Source organism: Lissotriton vulgaris, chromosome 3_1, assembly GCF_964263255.1.
Source record: "Lissotriton vulgaris chromosome 3_1, aLisVul1.2, whole genome shotgun sequence".
Lineage (NCBI taxonomy): Eukaryota > Metazoa > Chordata > Amphibia > Caudata > Salamandridae > Lissotriton > Lissotriton vulgaris.
The window spans coordinates 961,609,717-961,635,439 of NC_141689.1; the positions used below are offsets into that span (position 1 = coordinate 961,609,717).

A 25,723-nucleotide genomic window follows, 5' to 3' on the forward strand; every position below is an offset into this window, starting at 1 on the left:
TAGTTGTGGTAGTCTTTTGTTTCCCCATCTGCAGACTGGAGCCTGGGGTGCATGAGCAGCTGGAATCACACGCGTTTGAGGGGGGCCAGCCCAGTCTCCTTCAGGCTCCGACGTACATGGACGAACCCGCCTTTGGCCTGGGCACCCCCTCATGTGTCCCGCACTGTGGGAGGCCTGCATTGCTGAACCACACCTCCGGGTGCAGTGTGACGTCAGTCCTGTGCCGCGTTACTAGAGCTTGCTGTGGCTTGTCGGCTCCTCGACCCCTCACTATGTTGCTAAAGAGTACCGGGCTCCCTCGCTCTGCTGGAGACCGGTGTTGCTGAAAAGCGTTCTTGGGCGTCATGCGACATAAATCCCATGCGGCGTTACTGGAGCTTGCTAGGGCTTGTACGCTCCGCGCCCCCTCATTATGTCGCCAACGAGTAACGGACTCCCCCACTCTGCGGAAGACCGGCATTGCTGAAAAGGGCCACCGGGCACGATGTGACATCAGTCTTGTGCGTTGTTACTGGAGCTTGCTAGGACTTGTAGATGCCTCGCCCCTCACTATGTCACCAAAGTGTACTGGGCTCTCCTGCGCTGCGGGAGACTCACATTGCTGAAAAGCACCTCCGAGAGCGGTGTGACGTCAGTCCTGTGCGGCATTACTGGAGCTTGTACGCTCCTCGCCCCTCACTATGTTGCCAAAGAGTACCATCCTCCCCAGCGCTGCTGGAAAGTGCCTCCGGGGCAGTGTGGCGTTAGTCTTGTGTTGCATTACTGGAGCTTGCTGGGGCTTGTAAGCTCCTCAACCCCTCACTATGTTGCCAAAGAGTACCGGGCTCCCCAGGTACTGGGTTATAGTGACCTAATGGCTTTAGTAGCTTTGGGCAACAGATCCACCCCTTCATTTTTTGCTAGAGGGCGTTGCGGACTACCCTGTCGAAAGCTGCAGAGTAGTCAACGAAGCATGAGAAAACTGAGAGGGGAAGCACAAGAGATTGCTTGTTGGGCTAGATATGAGAGAACAATGATGTTGTTGACTGTTGAGCCCCCTGTGCGAAAGCCCACACCCATGGGGGTAATCACAGCTGAGCTGACTGGCGACAGCAGAATGGGCCATTGGCCTTTTCATGTCTCATTAACTGGTGAGTTCACTTCGGGGCGCTGCGTTCACACATGACGTCACAAAAAGTACAGAGTTTACCCAAACGTGTCTGCAAAGCACTCACCAACGCTTCCATGGTACTTACAATGTGAAACAATCGGATGCGCAGATCTGAACATGACTGAAACCCAGAAGCATGACTGAAGCACGCACCTCCACTAGAAGGGGAAAGACACAATACAAGCCGAGCAGGAACCATGAGGCTCCTCCCCCGCCACAAACGTCCTGCTCAGCCCCCATTCCAGAACAGGGATTTCTCAAGAAATCTTCTGCATGTGGGGGACCCTTTTGTTGCCAATTTTCATTTCACATTGAAGTGACCCCTCAGCCAGGGCTTTAAATGGGCCGGGTCCCCCAGGGTCGCAGAGGACGTTGCAACGGGTCTTTATCGGGCTCTAACGTCATGCCCTTTATTCTGACATAAACACTAATCGATTTCTAAATAATGAATGTAAAAAGTCAATCCATGTCAGCAATTTAGTTCCTGTTTGTTTTTGACGTTTTATTTAATATTTCATTCCCTTAGAGTGTTAATGATTTCCCGGATGTTGTGTTTCTGTATTTTTTTTCATGTAGCATATAACACCCAGGTGCTAAGAGCAATCCAATGGTTGAATGCTATGCATCCGAGAATGTGATTTTTATGACCCCTTCTGAGAGGCCCATAACCAGCCTGAGCCAGCCCGCCTCTGAACGGTTTCAGCGACCATCCCTGCCCCGACCCTTTGTTTTCTTTTAGACTGGTGCCACTGAGGTGATATCCTTGCTTGAAGGCAGGGATTTCACCTAAGCACTTGATGTGTTGTGAATGTAAGCATGGGGTGGAAGTGTGAAGATGTGCACAGCAGGGGGAAAGGGATGGCCAGTGCAGGTGATGCTTTTCTTTTGTATAGGAATTTCTGCTGGCATCATATCCCAGGGTTTGCTGTCTGTGCACTTGTATAGATGTATATTCCATACAAGTGCACAGACAGCAAACCCTGGGCTATGACGCCAACAGGAATTACTTTACAAAGGAAAAGCGTCACCTGCACTGCCATCCCTTTCCCCCTGCTGTCTGTGCGCTTGTATCCAAGGCGCTGCTCACCAGATGAATGATGAACAGGGCCATGGATCTGTCTCTTTTTGCATCCAAGGGCACCGACGAAGAAGTAGAGGAGGCCCTGGCAAGGAGAAACCAGGAGACATTTGACCCACATCTATCTACACAGTGAGACCTTCAGGAGGGGCTGGATGCCAGGACAGCAGTGCTGCTGATGAGCCCGACTCCATTGATTTGTATCAGAAGAGCAGGCAGCAGTTTTTAAGTAAGTTCCAGTAACTTTAATGCATTCTACAGCATCAGCATTACCTACTGGCTGCATATCTAGGTTACTCTAAGTGAATGGTGTTCTAGACTTACATGCATGGAAACGTCAAAGAGGGCAGTCCCCTCCGAATATACAAATGTAGTGTAAGCTTGTAGTGTTCAGCTTTTAGGGGTGCCAGGGGGTAACTTTAGGGTTCAAGTTGGGTGTAGGTTTTAGGGGTGCCAGGGAGTAATTTTAGGATTCAGGGTGGGTTAGGGATTGGGGTGCCAGGGGGTCATTTTAGGGTTCTGGGTGGGTGTGGGTTTTGGGGTGCCAAGGTGTAATTTTAGGGTTCCAGGCGGGTATGGGTGTTGGTGTGCCAGGGGTAATTTTAAGGTTCTGTGAGGGTATGGGTTTTGAGGTGCCAGGGGGATAATTTTAGGGTTCAGGATGGGTGTGGGTTTTGGGGTACCAGGGGGGTAATTTTAGAGTTCAGGGTGGGTATGGGTTTTAAGCGGCCAGTGGGGTAATTTTAGGGTTAAGGGTGGGAATGAGTTTTGGGGCGGCTGGGGTAATTTTAGGGTTCAGGGTGGGTATGGGTTTTGGGGTGCCAGGGGGATAATTTTAGTGTTCATTTTGGGTATGGGTTTTGGGGTACCAGGGGGTAATTTTAGGGTTTTGGTGGGTATGGGTGTTGGTGTGGCAGGGGGTAATTTTAGGGTTCAGTGTGGGTATGAGTTTTGGGGTGTCAGGGGGATCATTTTAGGGTTCAGGGTGGGTATGGGTTTTGGGATACCACGGGGGTAATTTTAGGGTTCAGGGCAGGTATGGGTTTTAAGGGGCCAGGGAGGTAATTTTAGGGTTCAGGGTGGGTATGGGTTTTGGGGGGCTGGGGTAATTTTAGGGTTCAATGTGGGTATGGGTTTAGGGGTGCCAGGGGGGTAATTTTAGGGTTCATTGTGGTTATGGGTTTTTGGGATACCAGAGGGGTAATTTTTGGGTTCAGGGCAGGTATGGGTTTTAAGGAGCCAGGGGGGTAATTTTAGGGTTCAGGGCAGGTATGAGTTTTTGGGGGGCAGGAGTAATTGTAGGGTTCAGGGTGGGTATGGGTTTTGGGGCACAGGGGGGACGTTTTATGGTTCAGGGCGGGTATGGGTTTTGGGGTGCCAGGGGGGCAATTTCAGGGGTCAGGGCGGGTATGGGTTATGGGATGCCAGGGGGCTAATTTTAGGGATCAGGGTATGTATGAGTTTTAAGGGGCCAGGGGGCTAATTTTAGGGTTTGTGTGTGCTCTAATTGTTGTCCAGTTTCAGATGCAGAATTCACCACTTTTTTTCTCAGCTTGGCCTGAGAATTACCCAATCCTGATTGTCTGACATTTTAGCCCCGCCCCTATTATTAACATTAGCACGCCCCTTCATTTGCCAGGTTAGCCCCCCCTGGAAAAATTTCTGCTGACGCCCATGTCCGTGCTCCCTCCCTACAAGCTGCACCAAGCTCCAGCCAGGTCGCCTCCGCAGGGACCTCGGGATTCACACCCACGATCTCTGCCACTGCTACTCACCTGCTCCTCCTCCTGCCTAGATTCTGTAAATTAACTGTATGGGGCCACACAGTCCTACACATGGAGGGGATCAGGGAACAGGCCATGGAGCCCTGCGCTTTGCCCCTCTCCCCCTATCGCTGCTGGCATCACCTGTTCTGGAGGGCAGCATTTGGCCGATCAGGAGGCCGTAAACTGAGTGCTGCACTCTGCGGCTGCCTCTCGGACCCAAGTCCCAGCCACCATCTCCTGATGTACTGGGCGGCGTTGGGCGAAGGGGCCACTCACAGGTGTAGCTCTTTGACCACGGGCAACGCCGTGCAAGGGCCAAAGCTCCGGCGACCTTCAGGGTTTTGGCCCTTAGCGATCTCCGGCGACACGGTGACCGGGGATCCCACGATGCCTCTACGGTAGCGGGGTGGGTGGGAACGGTCCTCTCTGACGTGCAAGCTGCACTGGACTAACGCCGGCCACCTCAGTGCAATCAGACAGTACATGGGCTCCAGTCTCTCCATTTCCCCTGCTGCTGTTTGCTGGAGGACTACAGCAGGTTGGTCACCTCTGTCACCGCCTTGGTTGATGCTGTCGTGGGGTCCTGGATCCTGTGCGGAGCCACGCTCTGACCCCACGACTCCAGTTTCTGGTTCTCTGCCGGCTCTCTGCCGATTTTCCGCAGTGTCACGTCAGGACAATCACATGCAGTAGGAAGCTTAGCGGACTGTGATCATAAGAAATACCATAAATGGGCCTACAGAGCTAATTGAAGCTGCCAGTGTACTAACAACCATAAGCTGAGTGTATATCGCCCTCACTTCTTTATCTATCACACTCTTATTCAGTGCGACCCATAACATAATAACCTGCACCTTGGTGGTCATCATGAACATTTTTTAAAAATCTGGCATAGGATCAAAACAAGGACAAAACCCTTCCAAGCACAGTACACACCCTAACTAGTGTAGCGTTAAACCCAAGTAGGCAAGTGATTCAGAGCCACACACACACACAATAATCTTCGGGGGTGTGGCGAGACAGTAAGCACTATATAAATGTTACAATACAATCCTGTACTGTATAGTTGATTCATCAAATCAATTAGACAGCTTTAAAATCCTTTTGAAAAGATTCCCTGGATATTTGCTGTTTCACGTCTACATTCAAGGGTAAAAATATCAGCATTAACTTGCGCTGGTTTGGAGATGTTGAACAGCAGAACAGTACAAACGCCTAATTTTCTGTTTAAAAATCAGGAGCAAGTCTAAATAGAAAATGTAGCAATTTATTGGTTTGGAAATAGAGCAAAATGCAACATAGTATTAATCTGTTCATTCGCAACCATCCACTCCTGTCCTCCATACAATGTCAGAGACTCCCTCGAGTTCAGGAAGACTTTTACGACGGCTTGCCCCCAACCCTTATTGAAAAGCATTAGGCAGAAAAACGGATTTAGTCTGAAGGGCGAACAACAAAGAGCGTAGAAAACCAGATCTCAGAAGTAGGACATTCTCTTCTAAAGACAGTTGTAAGGCTTGGGCAAATGAAGCAAAGGGGAGAGGGTGGGAATCTGGATGATTTATATATTTACAGCCCAGCAGCATCTGGCCCATTGTGCGCCGACCCCCTCCTCTGGTTAATGAGCACGGCCTGTGGGAGAATGAAAGCCTCTGAGCACTTCCTCCACCAGCGGGTGAGGGAGGCCGAGTCTGTTTTCGCTTTCCATCACTCCATGTCCTCTTTTCGCTTCCCCACGTTACTTTGATTGACAGCTTTGAGCAGCCCTGGCTCGCCTTTCCACCGACCTTCCTATTCCGCCTGCCAATCAACCAGCCCCAGTCTCCCCCCCTATTGGCCCGTCTTGGCGTCCCACTGCAGGCAGTCTTGGTGAACCTCCTTTCCAAGTGCTGCGGAGGGAGAGACGATTGGCCCGTAGTGCTGAATATTCGTCACGACCCCACGTTGGACGGGACTACCTCTAATTGGCCGACGCTCGCCAGTGGGCGGTACCGGGTTTCGGGGAGTGTGAAACCGCGTGTGAATGCGGCCAGCGCCGGAGCTGAGCCCAGGAGAAGAGACATCGACGCCGGCCCAACCCGCCCAGGAGGTGGACCCGTGACTACCCGGAGCCCCAAATCCACTGGACCGCTTACGTGTTGTGCCAAGGAATTTATCGCTCCCGTGGGCTGGATTCCGCGCGCCTTCACTTTGGATCTTCCGTATCTCGGATTTACTTGAACCCCCTGCAGGATTTAGGGTGCTTTGTGAGCCGGAGGCTGGCGGCGGCATGAGTGGAGCGGGGCCTCCCCCCACCTGAATCCTCTGATTCCCCGTAGAGGACCCTTCCCCTGTTGGAATCCCTCCCTTCCCCCCACCCCCCGGTATTCCGCTCTCCCGCGGTCGGTGGTTTCCGGAGGTGGGTTTTGGTAAACATTCAAGAATTGAGCTGCAGAGGAGCCGAGGGGCGGCCGTAGCCATGTTCCCCCAGAGCCGCCACCCTGTGAGTATCACACGTGTGTTAAAATGTGAAAAAAATGGCGGTGTAGGGGGGGCAAAAAGCTAACACTACACGCTTATACTCTGTATACCCAAAGCTATGCCATGATAACCTCGCCCATGTACTTTCCTCCAAAGATAAGTTACTTTCCCACATTCTTACCCCTGCCTTGTAAAGCTCTGGCTGTGCCCTGTCCGGTGTGTCCACATACAGTGTCTCCACCTGTCCTTGTCCAGGATTCTACTACTCATAGGCCCTACTTTCCTTCGCTCTTCCTTCCTTTTCTTCTGTAGTCTGTGGGGGATGGGTGGGTGATCCCACCGCGTGGAAGTCTGTCTGCCAGGTGCTTAACTCCTTAAGGTGCGTGGGTGGGTGCTCCCCTCAGGTGGCACACTGAGTAGTTATCCCTGCTGCCACATTTGTGTTGGTGATTCACTCTGTAGCTGATCCCTGGTGTGGGGGTCTGGTGGCTCACTATGTAGCTGATTCCTGGTGTGAGTTATGTTAGCTTACTATGTAGCTGATCCCTGGTGTGGGATGGGTTCTGGTTGTTATTGGTCTGCACCCCAGTATAGCCGGTGATCCAGCCCTCCCATCCATCTCCCAGGCCGGCTTTGGTGAAGTTGTTGTATGCTCTGCTCCCCCAGACCCCGCACCAGGCCGCCGGGCAGCCCTTCAAGTTCACCATTCCGGAGTCCTTGGACCGCATCAAGGAGGAGTTCCAGTTCCTGCAGGCGCAGTACCACAGGTGCGTATTCAGAGCCCTTGCTTGTGTTTAAATCAGAAATGTCCCCTCTGCCTGGGGACATCCGTCATTCAATCTCCATTCCCTGGCCGCCCTTATTGCCTCCTACCGGAAGGGGGCAGGGTGTTAGGCGGCGCTCCTGCCCCTCCTGTCTCATTCACAGCTCCATGTTTGTGTTTTCAAGTTCCCTGAGAGCAGTCAATATTTGCCTTCCATTTGTTACATAGCTCCGAGTAGAGAGCGTCAGGTGGGTCGCTGTTTGCCGACGTAAGCAGACACGGCTGACAGTGCGTGGCTTGTGTGCTAAGCGGCCCTGTTGACCATAGGAGCGTTTTACCTCTTTTAACATAGCGCCCCCCTGCGCCTGTCGTTGTACGGCCTTTCAACGGCTCACTCACCCACCACCGTAATGGAGTCCATGTGCTTGTTTGTCCATCGAAGGTTTGGGCTTTTGTAAGTTTGCACTTTAGTCCAGAGCTTAATTTGCCTGCCAGCAGCGTACGTTTGATAGGTCTGGGGTTTTGCCATCTAATGATGCTCTCATAAATGGTCCTACTGGTGTCTGTGATGGGTTACATATTAATTTCGTTTATAAACTTAAAGATGGCTTATATTCCACCATTAACAATGGTTTGGGGTAGTGGTGTACATGTATAGCATCATACCCTTGTCTGACAGTTCCAGTCGTTAAGTGTAGTGTAAAATAGCAAACCTCTGGTGAAAAACAACCCATGTGTCAGCCTATTCATTATTTTACTTTAATGCTTTCATTTATAATGTGTATGTATAACTGTCACCCATTATGTTCCACGTTTGCTATGTGTTACATTCCGGTATATATGTCATATGCCCTCATTGTTTTGCCACCCACAGTGCCAGCGGTGTTTACTGAATGCTGACTTGAATTATTGACCTTGAATACATAGATGTCGCCGGTAGACACTTGAACACCGTCCCCTATTTTTGCAGCCAAGGGTTTCGGAGGTTGTTTCGTAAGCACCACCCAAAGAGGCTATGCCAGGCCCACGTGATTCGCGGGGGGAGGGGGTTCTCCAGTCTCTTTGAAGAGCACCTTCTGTGGTCGCCCATTTCCTCCGCTCATTAGATCCAGCTAAGCCAATGGCACAGCACCGCGGTGCTCGAATCAAGGCTCTCTCCAAAGCACCTGATGTTTACGTTTTTCTTCTAGCCTTAAGTTGGAATGCGAAAAACTGGCCAGCGAGAAGACCGAAATGCAGAGGCACTACGTGATGGTGGGTGTCACTCTTGTACATGTGTTTGTGGCCTTTGAGTTGCGGCCCTGGCGTGCTGTCCTAATACGGTTCTCCCTTCTCTTTGCAGTATTATGAGATGTCCTACGGATTAAACATCGAAATGCACAAGCAGGTGAGTTGTGGTGGTGGCAGGTGGCGCGCAGGCCTCGGCCGGCGCAGGGGCATTGAAGTGGCCCGTGTGACTGACTGCTGAGCACATATTTGACGAGGCTGCCGCGGCGCAGCAGGTATTGTTAGTCAGTACTCGGTAAACTTCTTCCCTGCTCAGTACAAACATGTATGTTCGGATTTGATATGCCGAGCAGAGCAAACATCTGCTATTTGCTCTGCCTTAGAGGGATGTGGGAAAGCGCGTTTGTCGAAGGACTTAACCAATTAATTGCTCTTTGATGACACGCAGAGGAGATAGTGGATAAAACAACAAAGGCTGCTTTTGGAAGTTCTAGATTCATTTCTGGAAACCCTATTGGATTGTGGTTCGCTGTTTTGTACCTTTTTCAATATTTGACACTTTTGCTCTGATAAAAATGAACAAAGGACTTCATACATTGACTCTCAATCTTGCTTCTTTAAGTTTTCTGTGGTGTTTTGTTAGAACTGAACGTAAGATTGTTGGGCTTGAACATCATGGGATACATAGCTCGAGTAAGAGGAAAGCCCTGTCTCTGGCTTTGCATAGGTTCCAGCTTCTACTTCCGAGGACATGGGTGTATAATAAGCTCCTAGGAGTGGAACAGGGCAGCGAGGATCCGTGAAAAGAGCTGAGTGATGGCGGCGCCCAGAGGACCCGGGATTGAGCGCTCATTGTGTGTGGCGAAGGCGTCAGTGAAGGGGTGGTCCATGCGCCCCTCAACAGTACCAGGGCACAGCGCGACTCTAATAGACCGATTCGCCTCCTGGGAGGAATTAAAACAAGATGGGGTTGGGCACGTTTCAAGGTGCAACACTCCAGTCCTCGTTGCATGTGTGTTTGCTGTTTTACCCGACATCCTTGTTTCATAACGTGCAAGAACATTGATGACCGGCGATTGCATCTAGAAGAAATCTTTTGGTTTGGGCTTCCTGTCTCACAATATTAACTGGATTTGCCAAGTTATATTTTTCAATAGAATTTTTTTTTTATTGTTTTTAAATTTGTGTGTGTGCTTGATATTTCATGTTGCTTTGGAATTGTTGAGAGAAGGCTACGGCTACAGTCCAAACTTGAAAAGTGGGCCCAGTGTGGATTTGTTTGCGCTTTAGTTGTGTAGAGCAGTTTTTTTTTTTTTGCCTCTGTTAATGTCGCTGTTCCTGCTCAAGCCTTCTTCACCTTTCTGGCAATGTGCGCCCCCCTCCCCCCGTGTTCTTTCCTCTTTATCTTTGCCCCCTGGGAGTAGCTCTTACTTTTATGCACAGAGGGAGCCTATAAATTTGAAGAAAGAAATGTCGTAAGCCTCCCCATGGGGTGTCCTGTAAGCTGCGCATGAAAGGCAGGGCCGGGTATCGTCATGAAGGAAAGGTGCCGGGCTCCGAGTGCGCACTGTAGCAATAGGTGAGACGAGGCCCCGGTACAAGTAATCACGACTCTCCTTGCAACCAGTGACGCCGGGCCCTGGGGTGCAGCCAGCCTGCGATTGATGCTTTTTGCTGACTGATCACCAGCATGGTCTAAGTGCTCATTATATTGCGGAGAGGACTTTGCAGCTCTCATTACGTCTGACAGAAGTTCTCTCGGGGGGAAACTGGGCATTAGCTGGACTCCTGACAGCCACAAATTATGTGTTCTTTATGGCAAATAACCAAATGCTAGCGAGGGTTCACCCGGGACACAGAACATTGTCATCCCTGACAACGTCTTTGTTACCAGAGGCACTTTGATATTGCCCCTGCACGGGGCGCGCTGCGGATTGTTAATGGCCTGTCACTGCACGTATGGCTCTCTCTGAGGCCTTCACGTAGCCTTGGTCTTTGATTGTGATGTTTCAGAGCAGGTGAGCTTTGTAGTGTTCAAGTGAGGTGATCCGTCGAGGTTGGCAGCGAGTCGTGTATCCAGTGCCTTTTGCACCCTTCTTATCTCTTGATCAGCCCCCATATACAGCCTTGGGAAATCATAGACATGCAGCCAGCCAACCAAATTGTGCACTTATCTGCTCACTACTTGAGGTCTTTGTTGTCGGTGGTAGTTGTAGCACTTCGCAGCCTATTGCGGCATGCTGTCCATGGACTGTGCTTCGTTGGAAGCATGTGGGGTTGTAGGGGGGTGTTTTGTGTTGACTAGTATGTTGGTGCTCTTTTTTTTCTTGGTATTTAGTTGGTTGGTGGTGAAGTGTGATCCAGACATGCTCTGTAACTGTTTCTCTTCAGTCTCAAATGTACCATTGTTTACCAGCTTAGAGCAGACTGACCACTGTGGATCAAAACATGAGCACGTGTGGCTCGAGGGCATTGGTGTGGTTAATCCTTGCTCACTGGGGGCACTGGTGGAGTAGCGCTGTTTTGATGCGCTGGTAGTAGCCCTGCCGAAGGATGTGTTGATGGGGGTGTTGAGGTGCTTGGTTGTGGCCCCTCTTAAGCTTCATGCAGGGCGTTAATGGCTCTACTGTATTTTAAGGGCTGCTGTCAGCAGGCATTAGCGCCACACTGCTTTGTTTTCATCAGGCATGTCTGTCGTTTATCCCCCTCTGGAATAGGTCTGGAGATAAAGCTTCCTGTGTGTTTTAAGCTTGGATTGTTTAGGTGTAAGATTAGCCTTTGTTCGCTGGCAGGCTGCCATGAGAGCTTCATCCGCTCTAAGCCCCCTGACAGGCCACACTGCGTGACAGTTGGGGGGTTGTGTACCCGCCTCTGAATATCAGTCATTCAGTGCTCCCTCACTTTATTTGTGGGGCGCCCTTTCTGTTTTTTTAAGGGGGCATGGGGGGAGTAGACGGTAGCTGCCGTAAAAAAAAAATGCAATTGCCTCGTGGTGCACTGTGGTCGCCTGGGCCCCTGTAGACCGAAGCCTCTCCAGACACCACGACTCCCTTTTTTAAAGCTTCTCGGATACGTTGAGGCACGCTGGGCCTTGATGTACTTCAGTTCAAATGGATGTATAGTTTAAACGTTTTTTTTTTTAAACGCATACAATGCAACGTGTTCTACAACTTTACATTTCCACAGGACCGTCCCGGCCCGCGAGTAGCCTCGGAAGTTCCTGTCATTTAATTTCACTGCTTTCCGGTCCATCGCTGGATCTAAAAGCCCTCTCCCCCCTTGTCGTGTACTAGAGTCCAGTGGAATGCCCCTTAGCGGAGCTGGCACTTAAGTACACCTCGCTGTGCTCCCTCGCTTTGGTGTAAGGAGAGCGCACGTCACCGTCTTACGTCCGACGGGAGCCGCGAGCCGCTACGCTTCTGTTCACGCTGTTTTTAGGTGGCGTAAATGCGTGCGAGGGAGGGGCGCCGGCGGAGAGCGGCTGATAGATTGCTGTTTGCACAGTAGTCTGTTAATGAGAGGCCCAGGGTGGGGCCCGGGTTCCGCTGCCCGCTTTATTTTCTTTCTCGGCCTGTTGGGTGCCTTGAGTCAACACTGGGTGCGAGAGGCTTACAAGCGAGGTTAGCAGGCCGTGTATTGACAATAAGACGCCAGAGCGCGGCCTTGGCAGGCCGGCCGCCGAGACCTGCGGTAAATACATTACACAGCACAAGCGGGTTGCCGATAGTGCTTGTTTAGCAGTTTGCAAGGGCAGTGGCAGTATGGATTTTCGAATTAGGAAGGAAGGCACTGTTCTTTCCTTTTGCTGGAACACCTAGTTGATGGTAGACTGAAAATCGACATCAGAACACATTGTTGACTCGATGTCTGCTTTGAAAGTGCCTGTTAATGAGTAAATACACACATCTTTAAATTTCGAGTCCATATCCGACTACAGTCCCTCTTAGAACAATGCAGCCAGACTACAATACAATGGTAAATAAACGAAGATAACAGCTTGTTTTTTGTCTTTTTGTTCTTCGTTTTGGCAGAACTCATAATTACTTCTTACAAGTTGAGGACCTTATAATCATTGTCCATTTAAAACTCGTTGTTTTTAGTTTTTCAGAAGATCCACAGACTGCCCTTTTAATGCTACTTTCGAAGCGATTGTGTGTAGAAGACGAATGCTGGTGCAGTGTCTGAGGCTGTTTTTTTCATTCATTCTAAGCACATATTAGCCGCTTCACTTGTCCTGGGCAGGCAAAAACTGTGTTCCATCACACTTATTCAGTGTATTTGTCTGTATCAAGTGTAATTCAATGGCTGCGCTGCTACCTCCGGTGGAGAAGTGGTGAATCTCTAGGCCCATCACCATGCTACAGTCAATGTAGAGGACGCTCCGTTGTAAATTAAGAGTGACTGTTTGGGTGGCTGAGATGTGGAATGCTGCTTCAAGGTGGCCCAAGTGGCAAATGTGTGTCGCACTTTAACCATCATCCAACTGGATAAAGTGGTAGTTGTGAACAGTGTTCAGAAAGACTGGGTGAATGATCCATCCGTTGACATCTTGCATTAAATCGTTAAATTGCTGCATTTGTTACCATCTACCTATTGCTCTGGGAATACCTGAGAGACTGGAATTTTTAAACATTAGGATTCTGAGGGTGTTTGTTCTTCCAGAGCTTTGGCCAAAAATCGAGATTTCGCCCATGGAATTTACCAGGTTTCTGTCTCAAGCTCCCTGCTCGCGATGATGCACTTTTGTGTTTTGCAGACAGATAATGTGCCCGGTGGCTTTTATTGCTGTTTCTCCTGCTCATTTATGTTGGCAGAAGTGTCTGGTCATGGTTGGCTGACATCTGGACGTAGCGCCGCCTGTGGATGACTATTGCTCTGTTTAGCTTGGTTTTAAGTAGAGTCCTGACATACTAAAGATGTGTGAGGGGAAAAGCTCTTAGAAATCTTGACAACAGCTTTGCTCTTGCCAGTTGGCTGCACTTCAGCAGTATCTGCAGCTGCATGTGGGCCGGGCCGCTGTTCGCTGTGCCTGGTCAATTGCTGACAAGGAGCTGCTTTTAGTGTACTGATGCTGAGAAAATTGGAATTGAACACATGAAATGTATCCCGTGACTGCACTTTAGAGTTGAGCGATTTCCAAAGCAGTGCTGAGCGTTATCAAGTTTAATAACAAACTTTTAACTTCAGCTTGTACATCTTGAGCTCCTACATATTGCTTTCTGCAGATTGGAAGGGACATCTGTTGCATACCTTTCTGTTGCTTGTTTGGCAGCCGATAGTGGGCACTGTTGAGTTTTTAAATGGCACCTTTCCATGGTCCCATTTGTCACAGGGATTCATTGCACTTTTGATATTTCACTTTTAGACTGTGAACAAGTGCTGTTGAGGCTAGTTCGGAGTACATGTTGAACTAGTTTCATTTTTGTGCCTGAAACATGTGGTGCAAAGCTGAAAGAATTTCCATGCCTCTCACAAGCCTATAGATTAGCGGAGGTGTAAAAATATGTATTCAGGATTCAATCTTAATGACCCCCCTACGTGAGGGTTTTATCTTTTTGTATTGTAATGTATTGCAAACGTGCGACGATGTGCTTGGGTATTATTTGTTCATTTATTTACTGCCAGCTTGTGATATGTGAATGTCGTTTCACGCTCCTAAAGATTATTATTTTTGCTTACTGCCACGTAAATAGCTCCTTGGCTCTTGAGTTAAGGTTGGCATTGCACCTCAACCAAATCACATGTTGCTTGGACTGTTCCTCCATTAAGGCCTCTTCGGCTACTGCCTTACAGCGTAAAAAAAAAAATGTCCACAAAATGGTGCAGAATGCACTACATTTACTCTAAAACGACTTCATTTTTTAGAGAAGATATCCCTCTGCTGTTATGAAATTGTTCGTATTGCAACTCCTTCTGAAACCGCCAAGCACAAAATGCCTATAGCGTTTTGGCATGCCCTTTTATACCCAAATTTAAAACGAGGTGTGCATTTAATGTACAATTGCGTTCATTGGACACGGTCAACCGCAACACTGGGAAAGGTATTATGCCCACACGTATGCTGTCGATCAGACACATTGGGCTCAGTGAACAAGCTGTTTAAGTGGGCACTGTACTCTGTGCTGTCATTCCAGCCAGAACCCTGGCGTTGAACCAGTAGCTGAACATTTCTAAGCCAGCTCAAAGTTCAATGCATGGCATTATTGGAGCTGCTGAAGCGGGTTGCTGCCAGAGAAGTGCCTCTCTGACTTCTCAAATAGCACTGGCTTAAGAACAGCAGTCTATCTTCTTTTGCTTTAAGCCATGGTTCCACTTTTAGAACATGTTGAACTCTGGAAATGCCTACATAGTGTTGGCGGCTAGCAGCATGTAGCATCAGGCCCAAGTTCATATATGCTCTTTGTAGGGAAAAGCCTCTGATCAATGAAACTCGCACATCCAATGTATTTGACCATACCACAAAAAGTATCTGACCTCCCTTCTGTGTCCTGTCCGTCCACTTCCCCCCACTTTTCCATTGATTTGTTTCAGTTCAGACCCTTGACAACAGCAGCACTTGAATGGTTCCCGAGTTGCTACAATTGCAGGCCTCTATAGAATATTTGTAGCAGTTGGAGGGATTTGCTTCCACCAGCATTGCTGCCTACAATTCTCCAAAATGAACCAGTTTGCTGCCACTTAACTTTGAGGGGGAAGTGATAGGCTCTCTGTCAGCAGGCTCGTTAAGGCTATTATTTAAAATTAGGCACATCCCAACTCTTGGAGTAGTCGGGCCCGAATGCCGTTTGGAGAAAGAGGTTTTCTTTCCCTCCCGTGATAAAATGAGATACCTCGGGGATCGGAATTTATTAGGTCCGATTTTTAAAGGCACCAATAACAAGTGTTGCCTGAATAATGGGACATACTAACGTGCAGATTTTTTTGTGCTTTCCAACCAACAATTTGCATTTTAATTTACATACTGTGCATTTTATCCGTGGTAAATATTGGCAATATTGACCTGTCTAAATTTACCTGGGGAAAATTTGTGAGTGTTTGCGGGGTAGGTAACCTCTTCAGGTCTTGGTCTTGCATAATCCATTAATGCCCTTGCAAATGTGTGGTGCAATCTTCTTTTTCTGTGATGGGGTTATTTCTCACTTAGGTGCAGGGCAGTTTGGGCTTCACCCTCTGGGAAAGTGCAAGGCTCTCGCATTGAACCCTGAATGCTAGATGGTGTGTGTTTTTAAATACTGTTTATGCATTATAAATAGCATAACGTGCTATGTAGGTAACCTGGAAACAAATGAAGTCGTTAGGTTGGCGCACAGGCTTCAGTTCGTAAATGGTTGTGCTTTTGCGGCGTGCTCCAAAGGTATCACTCTCTACCTCTTAGAGTGTTAAGGACATAAATGATTAAAGCATCCTCTGATTAGGGGATGACCCTCTAGGCACAGCTCTCAATCCGCTATGTAGCGTTTAAATCTTGAATAAAATAATCCAATATCTAAACAAGCCAAAAAAATCAATGAACCATTCCAAGATGGCGCTCATACTAATCCCAGAATAACCTCGAGTCCTATTTCGAGCTCCAAACAATTTAAGCGGAGTGAAAGCCGGATCGTCTTCGACTCCGACTTGACCGCGTAGGAGAAGTCAGACACTTAACGAATCACCATCTGATGGCAGGTAACGGGCTCTTTGCGCTTACATTTGACTAATCAGTGGGCACAATATGTTTATAGATCTCTCACATTACTTGCATGTTTTAATTTTAGCACGATTATTGATTAACAACTCACACTCCACTATTTCTGCTCTTGTGATTGTGAAAAATAAATACGATCATTTATTTATCACCTAAACAAACCTACCCGATTTCTTATATTATGCACTAAAAATTAACTCACCATTATCGATTCACGTTTCCACCACCATCTAACATAATAGAGAATGAACTTCACCACTCCCTGATATTTTGGTCAGATTTTTCAAGTCTCTTAATAACATTGTACACCTACATTTGTAGGAAGTTATCCTCTAAAATGAGTTCATTGAATTTTTTTGCTTGTTTAGATATTCCCCTGATGAAGTGCACCCTGTGCACGAAATGCATTGGGAACGCCTTTTGAAAAATTGTAAAGATTTACTCATCATAAAGTAAACGGATAATAAGACTGTATACAAGAAGATAATGAGTACAATTTTCTTCTTAATAAATACAAACAAGTGATCTAAAGAAAGATTTACATTGGGTTATTTTATTCAAGATTTAAACGCTACATAGTGGATTGAGAGCTGTGCCTAGAGGGTCATCCCCTAATCAGAGGATGCTTAAATCAACCTGGAAACAAAGCCTGTTACAGTGATGTGCTAGATACAGTTTCTGCTTCTGCCAAATCTATGTGGCCTTCAATCCTTCTCAGGCTAACAGCAGTTATTGTATAGTACGGTTTAGGTTGGATCTCATCAAGGCATAAATGACTTTATGTGTAGGTTCAAGATTTACATGCATTGCTATAAGGTAGCTAACAGTCCTGGTGTAACTATCTGTGGGATGGCAGCTGTGTGCTGTGAAATGTTAAAGTTGCTTTTTCGGCACACACATGGCAGTGGATGCATGATGTTACTAAACTGGATGCCGGCATAGGTATTCTTCAGCAAGTTGCGTTCTGCCTCTGCTCGGGTATCTATTGGCAATCTTTTTCCTTATTATTTTGGACTAGTTAATTACTTAACTTTGAGTGGGAAGTGATAGGCTCTCTATCAGCAGGCTCTTTAAGGCTATTATTTAAAATTAGAGGCTTGGCAGTGCCCCCATAACACTTAGGCCACTGCCTCGAACACTACCCCCTAAAAATCTAATTTAATTATGTTTTTTGTTAAATATTGTCATGCTTGTGTTGACATTACCACGCAAATGCCTTTTATCATTCATGGCTTAAAGAAATTCATTGCAAAGGCATTTGCGGTAAATGCGTACTTGTGGTAAAGCATGCGTGGTAAAGGCATAAGCGTGGTAATGGCTTCATGGTAATGGTCACTCGTGGTTCCGACTGCCTTGTAATGGCTGTTTCCCTTGGTGATCTCATAGCAGAAGTGTTTTCTTTATTGAATTGTCATTTGCCGCACTAAAGAGGAGGCTAGAACATGAGATATTTCTCATCTTGGGAAAAGAACATACATAACAAGCTGTCAAGTTTCCTGTTGACTCAAGTAACTGTTATATTCCAACAGGCCTGCAATTTGTGTCTGTTTTGTCTGACTCATGGATTTTCTGGGATATTGTCAATTTGTTTGTCTTCAGCATAGCCAATACTCTGACGGTTTGAGTTGCATGTTGTATCTGTTAGTTGGTTGAAAGGCGCGGGCGGGTTCTGTGATCCTGGGTTGGTTGTATGGTATGGTGCTGTGGCAGGAGTGCAAGTGGGTTTAGGATACAGTGTTATGGTTTCAGGCTGTGTCCCGCCCTTCTTTTATATTTGAAGAGCAAATTATTATAGAAAATGCACCTTGTGGAAATCTTGGTGTGAATTGTCCCAGATAATGATAACAAGGATAACCGACACATTCATGAAATGTCTGATGCCCTGTTATTTTTTTTTTGTGCATGTTGGAATAGAAGGGTTTGTTCATTCTTCTGCATGTGCAAGATTTTGTTGCCTATTTTTAAACTGTTGCCTTAACTTAAGGTAAACCTGGATACTGCTAGTTGAAATGCTGACTTTGTTTTAGTCTCAGAACATAATATTTTTTTTCTGCTTCAGTTTGAGAACATTTCCAGCATAGCTCAGTGATGTCGAGAGATTGTAGTAAGCTTTTGATTTACTCTGTAATGTTTTTGACTCTGATTTACGTAACACGATTTAGATATACACCATGCCCACTGGCCCTTGCTTTAGTGTTGGCATTTCTTTCCAACTGCAAAAAGACAAAAACGTAAGGCACTTAAATGTTATAATGAAGAATAATGATAATGTGACACCTGGCAAGCTCTAATGGGCAAGGGTTGTTTCTCAGCTCTCAGAAATGAACAAGTCGCAGGAGGTAGTTACACGCTGAATGAAGTGAGAGGGTAGGAAGACCGACCTAGTGGTGTCTTATCTGCTATGACTTTTCAGGCATTATTTAATCAGCTGAGGTCATATTTCTGGTGCACCTTTGATTTCAGCTTCGATATGCAACACGAATATACATCTTCAAAGCTGTGCTCTTTCCCTGTGACTTCAGTCATTGAGAATAGTGGGGGTCTTATGTGCATCAGCTGACTGCCTTATCCATAAGGTACGCAGGACTGTGTAGGAAATAATTTAACAAAAACTGGAGGAAAATAGCCAGAGTTTTCCCTTAAGGTAGTGATTGTAGGGGCTTGATAGGTAATTCTAGTGCTGTGCATCACAGTACTTAGAAGACAAGAGACACTGGCCTCTATCGGTAGAAACATATTGTACCTGGTCAAATTGGCTTTCGGCATAGGCCGGTGTTCTCCTATGGATGGAATGACAGCTGCATGCTCACTGCAGCAGTGTGCAGATTGCATGCGGTTTCATTCTTTAGCTCGCATGAACGCTCCTGTTCATGAAAGGCTGAGGGCAGGCCGAATGCAGCTCATTACTGGCCGTCTTGAGTAGGCCCTGCCAGAGGAGGAAAGAGAGCTGCTAGTTACTTGACTCGAAGATATGATTTCAGTGATAATGGGTTTCTTTGGAATAATATTTCATGGACACACTGTCCTGCTTGATCTTATTGCTAACACTTGGCAGCAACCATGGAGGCGAATTGTGATGGCGGTTAAATGGCTGACATCAGCTCCTTGTTTATCGTGTCTGTCCACTGTGCTTCCGCAGTGTGGCGCCTCTTGATAACGTAGCACGGTAGTGGAGAATCTTTAATGCTTTGAGAGATGAAGACGCAGATTTTTTTTCTCCAAATGTGTAGTTTTATTCTGAGCATGAAGAATGGCGGAGGTTGTGATTCATATGCAAAGTTGCATAAATTCTGAAAATATTTTTTCTTTTCTTTTTCGAATTATACATCCATCCTACTACTTTAATGGTCTACTGTAAAAAAAATCAAAGAGCTAAACAGGCAAGGTTAAACATTAAGAAAAGTGAGCAGACCTACATTCATTGAGCTCTGCTGTTGCACATGTGGGGTTGCACTTAACACTAGCTGCGTGTTTGTAGTTCTGACTGTGTTCATAGAATTGAAGCGTATATCCCAGGTGGCAAACCATGATCTAATCTGCAGAGCCACCAAAGGGCGAGCTTGAGCTAGGACAACTGTTGGGACTGTTCGTTTCTGTTGAAAGCGAAGTATGTAACCTGGCTATGTAGTCTTGTCTGCATGATGGTGATTGTGGTCGAATGGGGCATGGAAATGTGGCTCACCCTGCGCTGCTTACTCTCATGTGGCCTGTAAATTTTATTGCCTGATGCAATTTCAGCAGAATCATTGGATTTGAGAGCCGTAGAAAGATAAGATATCCAATTATCCAAATGATTTGCAGGGTTAGCCAACGTTGTCATGGAGACGCCAGTTGGAACAGATTAAATTTTAAGCAATAAAATAATCTTAAAGCACGCCTGGGAACAAGAACATTTGGCAGGGGCACTTACCTGAATTGAATCTGGGCCTGCAGCGTGGTTGTTTGACACTGATATACTGCCGGGAACAGAGATTTTTTTTATTTTTTTATTTTAGTTTGAAGTATGTTGTTGTTTTTTCTTTTTCTACTTCCTTGTCTGTATCTTGCTGTTGATGCCTAAACCTGCATCCATAATGTATCCATGGGCTAAGAAAAGAGCATTTAATAAAAAGCCAATTTTTCTTCTTTCGAGATCCTAGGTTCCTAACTGCTTATTTCACGAAGTTGCGGTATATATGCTTTGGTGCAATGTGGGGTGGCGTGGGCATCCGCCTGACATTCAGCAACAGAGTATTGTGTAATCCTTACTAGGTGGGGGGTTATACCTCAATTGTTAATGTTTTTCTTTAATAGTTTATATCCTTCCTGAATACTTATCGTACTGTACAATTTCTCTCTCACATATGTGTAACAGTGTGGGCGAATTCCAGATTTAATTTGTGATTCGCACAAGTTCGTAGCAAAAAAATGGTCAAATTCGTGGAAATGCAAAATACAGCTCAGAATCCACTGACTGATTTTTCTCTGTCAAGGCATGGTCTGAGAGCGCAAATAACAGCTATATTCTGCTCAATATTTAACGTTAGCTCGAGAAAATAGAGTACTTTTAGTTACAGCAAAACCCTCTTAGAGGCTTGTTTGAGTTGAGTTCCGAGCTGGCGTCTGAAATCCATTTGTCTTTCTAGAGAGTGAAAATCCGTAAACTGCGCTGTGGGTTTTTAAATGTGTATTTCCTCCCTGTTATTAACAAATCAATGCATGCATTCCTGGCTTACACAATGAGTGGCTAGCATTTAAGATGAGCGACATGGATTTAAAATCTAAAAAAGCCAGCAGAGTGCCCCGTAAGGAGAGCTTTTTATCCACATGTCTGCTATTAGACAGATGGAGTTGAAAATTGTTCTGAGGTCAATAAGCCATTTGCAGCATTCTCGCAGCCTTCGATTTTCTTCTCATCCTCAGCACAGATCATCTCAAATGATTCAGTAATGACGAAAAGTGCAACGCTGACCTTTATTCCCCGGTGGTTTACTATGTTACACTGTATAAATGGCAGGAAGTCCATTTTGTGCAGCCAAAAGTAGTTCAGTGTTATTGAGCGCGGCCTCCTGTGCCTGCAAAGTGCAGGCGCAGACCTGTGAAAGGCCAGCCGTGTTCTCAATTTGGCCTCTAATGCTCTGGTAAACCTAAATTGGCGTTTTGCCAGTATGTTTCCATATTATCCACCCGTACCCCTTGGGCTTTGTTCAGAAAGCGTTTTCTCCATTTCTTCGATTTGCAAAAAAAAAGAAAAAATCTGTGCACAAGGAATGCCCCAAGGGAAATGTATGTGTAATTTTCAAGAGCCATGACCCACTCCCGCTTTTTTTCAAACTTAATTGCAGGCCCTAATAATTCATACAGTTACAAACTCCATGTCATTCTGTTCGTTTACCAGTAGCTCAGAAGCAAAGAATTTGTCATCTAGTCAGCTCTGACGCGAGATGTGCAGACCTCCTTGCACATTGCTCTTTAATGCTCAGTTTACTCAGTTCATAACCGCACTGCAGCCAGATCTGAATGTTTCTTCTAGTCTTACTTACTCCCCTTTTCTCTGTTGAGAAGTCCATTGGTAGTCTATAATCCGATTGTGGACTTGGTTAGAATAGGGATTGTGCTTTCTGGTAGGTAATACGTCAGTTGTGAGTTTAGGACAGTGGTAGATGTAAGTAGACAGATTGCTTGAAGCAAGTTGCCTGTAGCCTGACTTTACCTCCAACACTGTTGTAAAACGGAAAGTGCCACATTTTGTAACCACAATGCCGACTGATATTTTTCGTCCACTGTCATTAGGGCAATGGAAGGTTTCACTGGCCCTCTTGTGATTTATGCATTGCTTTGTTGGTGTAAAATGGGACAGTGTTCAAATTTTAGAATACTAGTGGGTTTGTAAACTTGTAATAAAGTTGTTCTCTACACTGATCTCTTTTAAGTATGTAAAAGTATATGCTTTAGGTATGTGTACTCTGATTATGAAATGGGGCCAATAGTTTTGATGTGACTTAACACATCTACGTTCATCACCTGCTACTGCTGTTACCTTTTCTCTTTGCATCTGTTAAGAATTTATACTGAAGCAGCATGGAGTTAATCAGTGATGGCTGCCCCTACCCAAGCCTCTTTCCCAGTTTTCATGTGTACCCTTAGTATATGTTCTCAGTTTTCATGTGTACCCTTAGTATATGTTCTCATATCTCCCCGTTTTTAGGCTTAGTACTAGCCAAGACCTATGTTACACTGTAAATTGCAGGATTGTTCCTTTTGGGGGCTTCATCAGTTGGTTTGTTTTCGCCATTCAAATAATTTGTGTGCCCACTACAGTATCGGACAGTGAGTCGGACCACTTTACCTATTTGCTACTTCTATTCTGAGTGACGGTATGCTGTACTTTAACACAGCTTTTGGTCTGTTATGAAGATGTATGCGTTTAGTAGAGCTTTCCTCTTAGTTTTCATTCTATCTTGTAGTCAGGTCTTTATTAGTCTTATTTTATGCTGGTTGATTGACAAGATTTCACTGCCCCCCCTCTTTTTGCAACATGTTGAGAATGGTTAGAACTACTCCAACCTCTTTCTTGCACATTCTGGGAGTTATTCACTTAGTTGGAAGTTATTTGGGGAAGGGGCATGATGGTCTTTGCCTTGTTGAATTCTGATTTGAGCAGATCCACAATGCGAGTTTTGCATTCGTGGCCTGTGTTTTGAATTCTACTTGGCCCATTCATCTTCAGGCACACTATGTTGTCAATTGTGTTGAGCCGTCAGTGGGGCTCCTTGTATTTTTTTTTTTTTAGGTCTGGCATAGCAGGCAGCGCAAGCTGTCTGCAAAAGATGTCAACTTACCAAGATCTTGCAGTGGGCGTATAGCCTGCCAGGTGCTTACCATTGGTTGACTTTGTCACTGGAATTGTATTGCTTCTTATTCAATGGCTTGCATTGTCTATCTTGTTTGTCCTTTCCCTGGAGCATAGCTTGATTACAAAGTGGAAGCTGCCATCTTGGATCTGCTAAAAAAAAAAAAAAATGCCAATGGCACCTGTGTTAATAGTATGATGAGTGCGTTTTGATTTGATAGTGCTGCCAAATGCAAATGACAAAGCCAGTTCAGTTGGTCCCAAAGGTGAAGCCTGTTGACTCTGCCAGTGTGTTGTCTTTTTTTTTGTCATCCTCGTTTTAGATCACAAGGCCCTAGGATATTGGAGCTCTTTGCAAGAGAACCAGATTTTACCCATTTGTTGGCATTCAATGAGTAGGTGATTTGCCCAGAATTACAGGATGTTGAGTGAAGGCTAAGATTTTAACCCACTTCCAAAGCAAGCCGCTCTTGCTGCCAGGCCACGTCTGTCAACAAAGGCGTGCAGAGGTGTCTCTTTTTTGTATTGGTCTGATGATAGGTAATGCATTGTCGGATTGTGGACTAAGAAGTGGTGCTGGATCATGTAAATGGCCCTGATGGTTTTGTCTTTCAGTAACTTTGCTACTGTATGAGAACAGTGATGGAGGGTATTGTTCTGGAGATGTGTGGGTTTGGTGTCAGTTTCTTGTATTGTGCTCTCCGTTATAAATGCTTTGAGAGGTTTCTAATGACATGGGTAGGTGCCCGATGCTCGGGTGGAAGCAGCAATAAAATAACTGTACTCTTGTCACAAGGTGCAAAATCCATCTACTATTATTTAGCCATAGCTCGTGGTATGTATTTAGATGTATATGCTCGTTTTTTTCTTTTTCCCTGCACATTTGTGTTTGTTAGGTCTGGCTTGACAAAGCAGCTTCCGCCATACCTTATGTGCAGCAGAAAAAGAGCTTTAAGAAGTTGTACCAGAGATTGGCTGCAGCTCTTCCCACATTTCCTTAATCACATCATTGTATTGGGCAGAAGTTGTGTGCTTCTGCTTAAAAAGAATGCTTGCTTTACGCTTTCTTGTTTAAAAGCTTACGTTCAGTATAGTAGTTCTGAATTTATTATGATGACAAGCCAATGACTCAAATTTGTTAGATGCAATACTTTTTCTTTATTTATTAGGAACATTTCCAACTAATGCGGTAGGTGTGATTTTATTTGTTCCGAAATGCGTATGTCAAACTCAGTACGCATTAAGCATGGATAGTTATTATACTGCAGTCAAAACTGTACACTTGAATTTTTTTTATGTAAAATCTCACACCTTATCATAGTAAAAAATTATCTTGGAGTCGGCTGCCCTCTGACAAACTACTAAGAAGATTTGGACTTTAGGAATTCCTTTCTGGCCCATTTTGGAGAGGGTGTATATTTTGCCAATTGTAAGTGTGTACATATTTGTATTTTTTGTACTGTATGTCAATGATTGCTTTGTGAGGGAGATTATATTCAATAGAGTAGGCCTGAGTTGGTTATGGTGACGAACAAATGATGGATAAGCCGGACTGGTTTATTTAAGTCAGATGCCATATGTTCCGTTTAATATGAAATATTGCAAAATGCATGTTAAAGCCAGTAACCTTTTTATGGGTGGGTTGTTATTAAGCAGTGTTAAAAGCCTGTAGACCAGTATTTTGTTTCATAGCATACTGTACTAAACACGTTTTTTGTATTGGGCACTATCTCTGACGAACACTCACGGTAGAATTGCATTCTGATAATCCTTGTTAAATCGTTTTGGGGCGTCTTGTATATGGATTTGCCAGCTCTAATTTGATAGATTATTGTAGTTATCACTCTTGCGTTATGAGAAATCTTATGCTCAATAAATATAGAAGGCTTTTGCTGATGAAGGGTGCCTGGTTCGTTGGGAAAAGTTATATCCAATTCCGTAGATGTAATCTGTTTATTTTGAAAGATTACGATTTACTCGGCAGGAATTACTTTTTACAGGTACACATGTTTAAAGGCAATAGACATTTATAGGTGGGTTGATATTACACCGTGTTCAAGCCTGATGCCATGTATTGTCGTATGGAACTTCAGAGACTACCGGTGTAAGCAAGATATTGTGTTGCTTTCCACTTATGACACAACTTGTGTGAAGATATTTAGTATAATAATCCTTCTTTGCCCTCTTAGAAGGGACTGTGTATCTATATATTTCTGGCCAGTGGTCATATAGTATGAATTTGTAATTTCATGACTGAATACCTGGTGACAGCCTAATGAGAGTTTATGCTCCGTACAGTAGGTTGGAGTTTGTTATGGAAGCAAGCTATTTATGAATTTTAAAGGCCTGATTGGTTTGTGGAGGAATACTTTTGTCTGGGCCATATGGCTAGGTGTGGTCCATTTGTAACCAAAAGCTACTACAAAGGCGGTAGGGTAGGCTTGACTTGTTTATGGTGAGAAGCATACATCGATCTAGTAGTCTTTTTAGGGTGAAATATTTTTCTGTGGTAAAGCCTGAACACAAATCTTTTTTTTTTTTTTTTTTTAATCAAGTATTTTGGTGTTGATTCCTGCCTTTTTAATAATCTGCACGGTAGAAGATTTGTACTATGACAATCCTTGTTATGCCAATTTAAGAATGTTGTATAATTTGCTAACTGCAATTTTGCACAAATTATAATTGTTTGCTTGGTTGTTGCCTTGTAGCAAATCCTATTCTCCAGGCAGTTGATCAGTGTTGGCTAAAGGGACAAGCCAT

At 45.5% G+C, this 25,723-nt stretch overlaps 1 protein-coding gene across 9 annotated transcripts in view; it reads left to right on the forward strand.

The window, feature by feature from the left end:
* Positions 1–6,001: 6,001 nt before the first annotated feature.
* The window catches only part of TLE1 (TLE family member 1, transcriptional corepressor), a 160,124-nt gene continuing 140,402 nt past the window's right edge, over positions 6,002–25,723 (forward strand). For 5 of the 9 annotated variants that reach the window (XM_086961324.1, XM_086961325.1, XM_086961329.1 and 2 more), the window contains exons 1-4: positions 6,026–6,476; positions 7,121–7,221; positions 8,408–8,471; positions 8,560–8,604. In XM_086961324.1, coding sequence (XP_086817450.1) covers positions 6,453–6,476; positions 7,121–7,221; positions 8,408–8,471; positions 8,560–8,604 — 234 coding nt within the window. In that variant the 5' untranslated portion in view covers positions 6,026–6,452. Of the gene's footprint in view, positions 6,477–7,120; positions 7,222–7,428; positions 7,672–8,407; positions 8,472–8,559; positions 8,605–25,723 lie in introns of those variants that run through there. The other 4 variants (XM_086961328.1, XM_086961331.1, XM_086961327.1 and 1 more) reach the window with 3 other exon arrangements.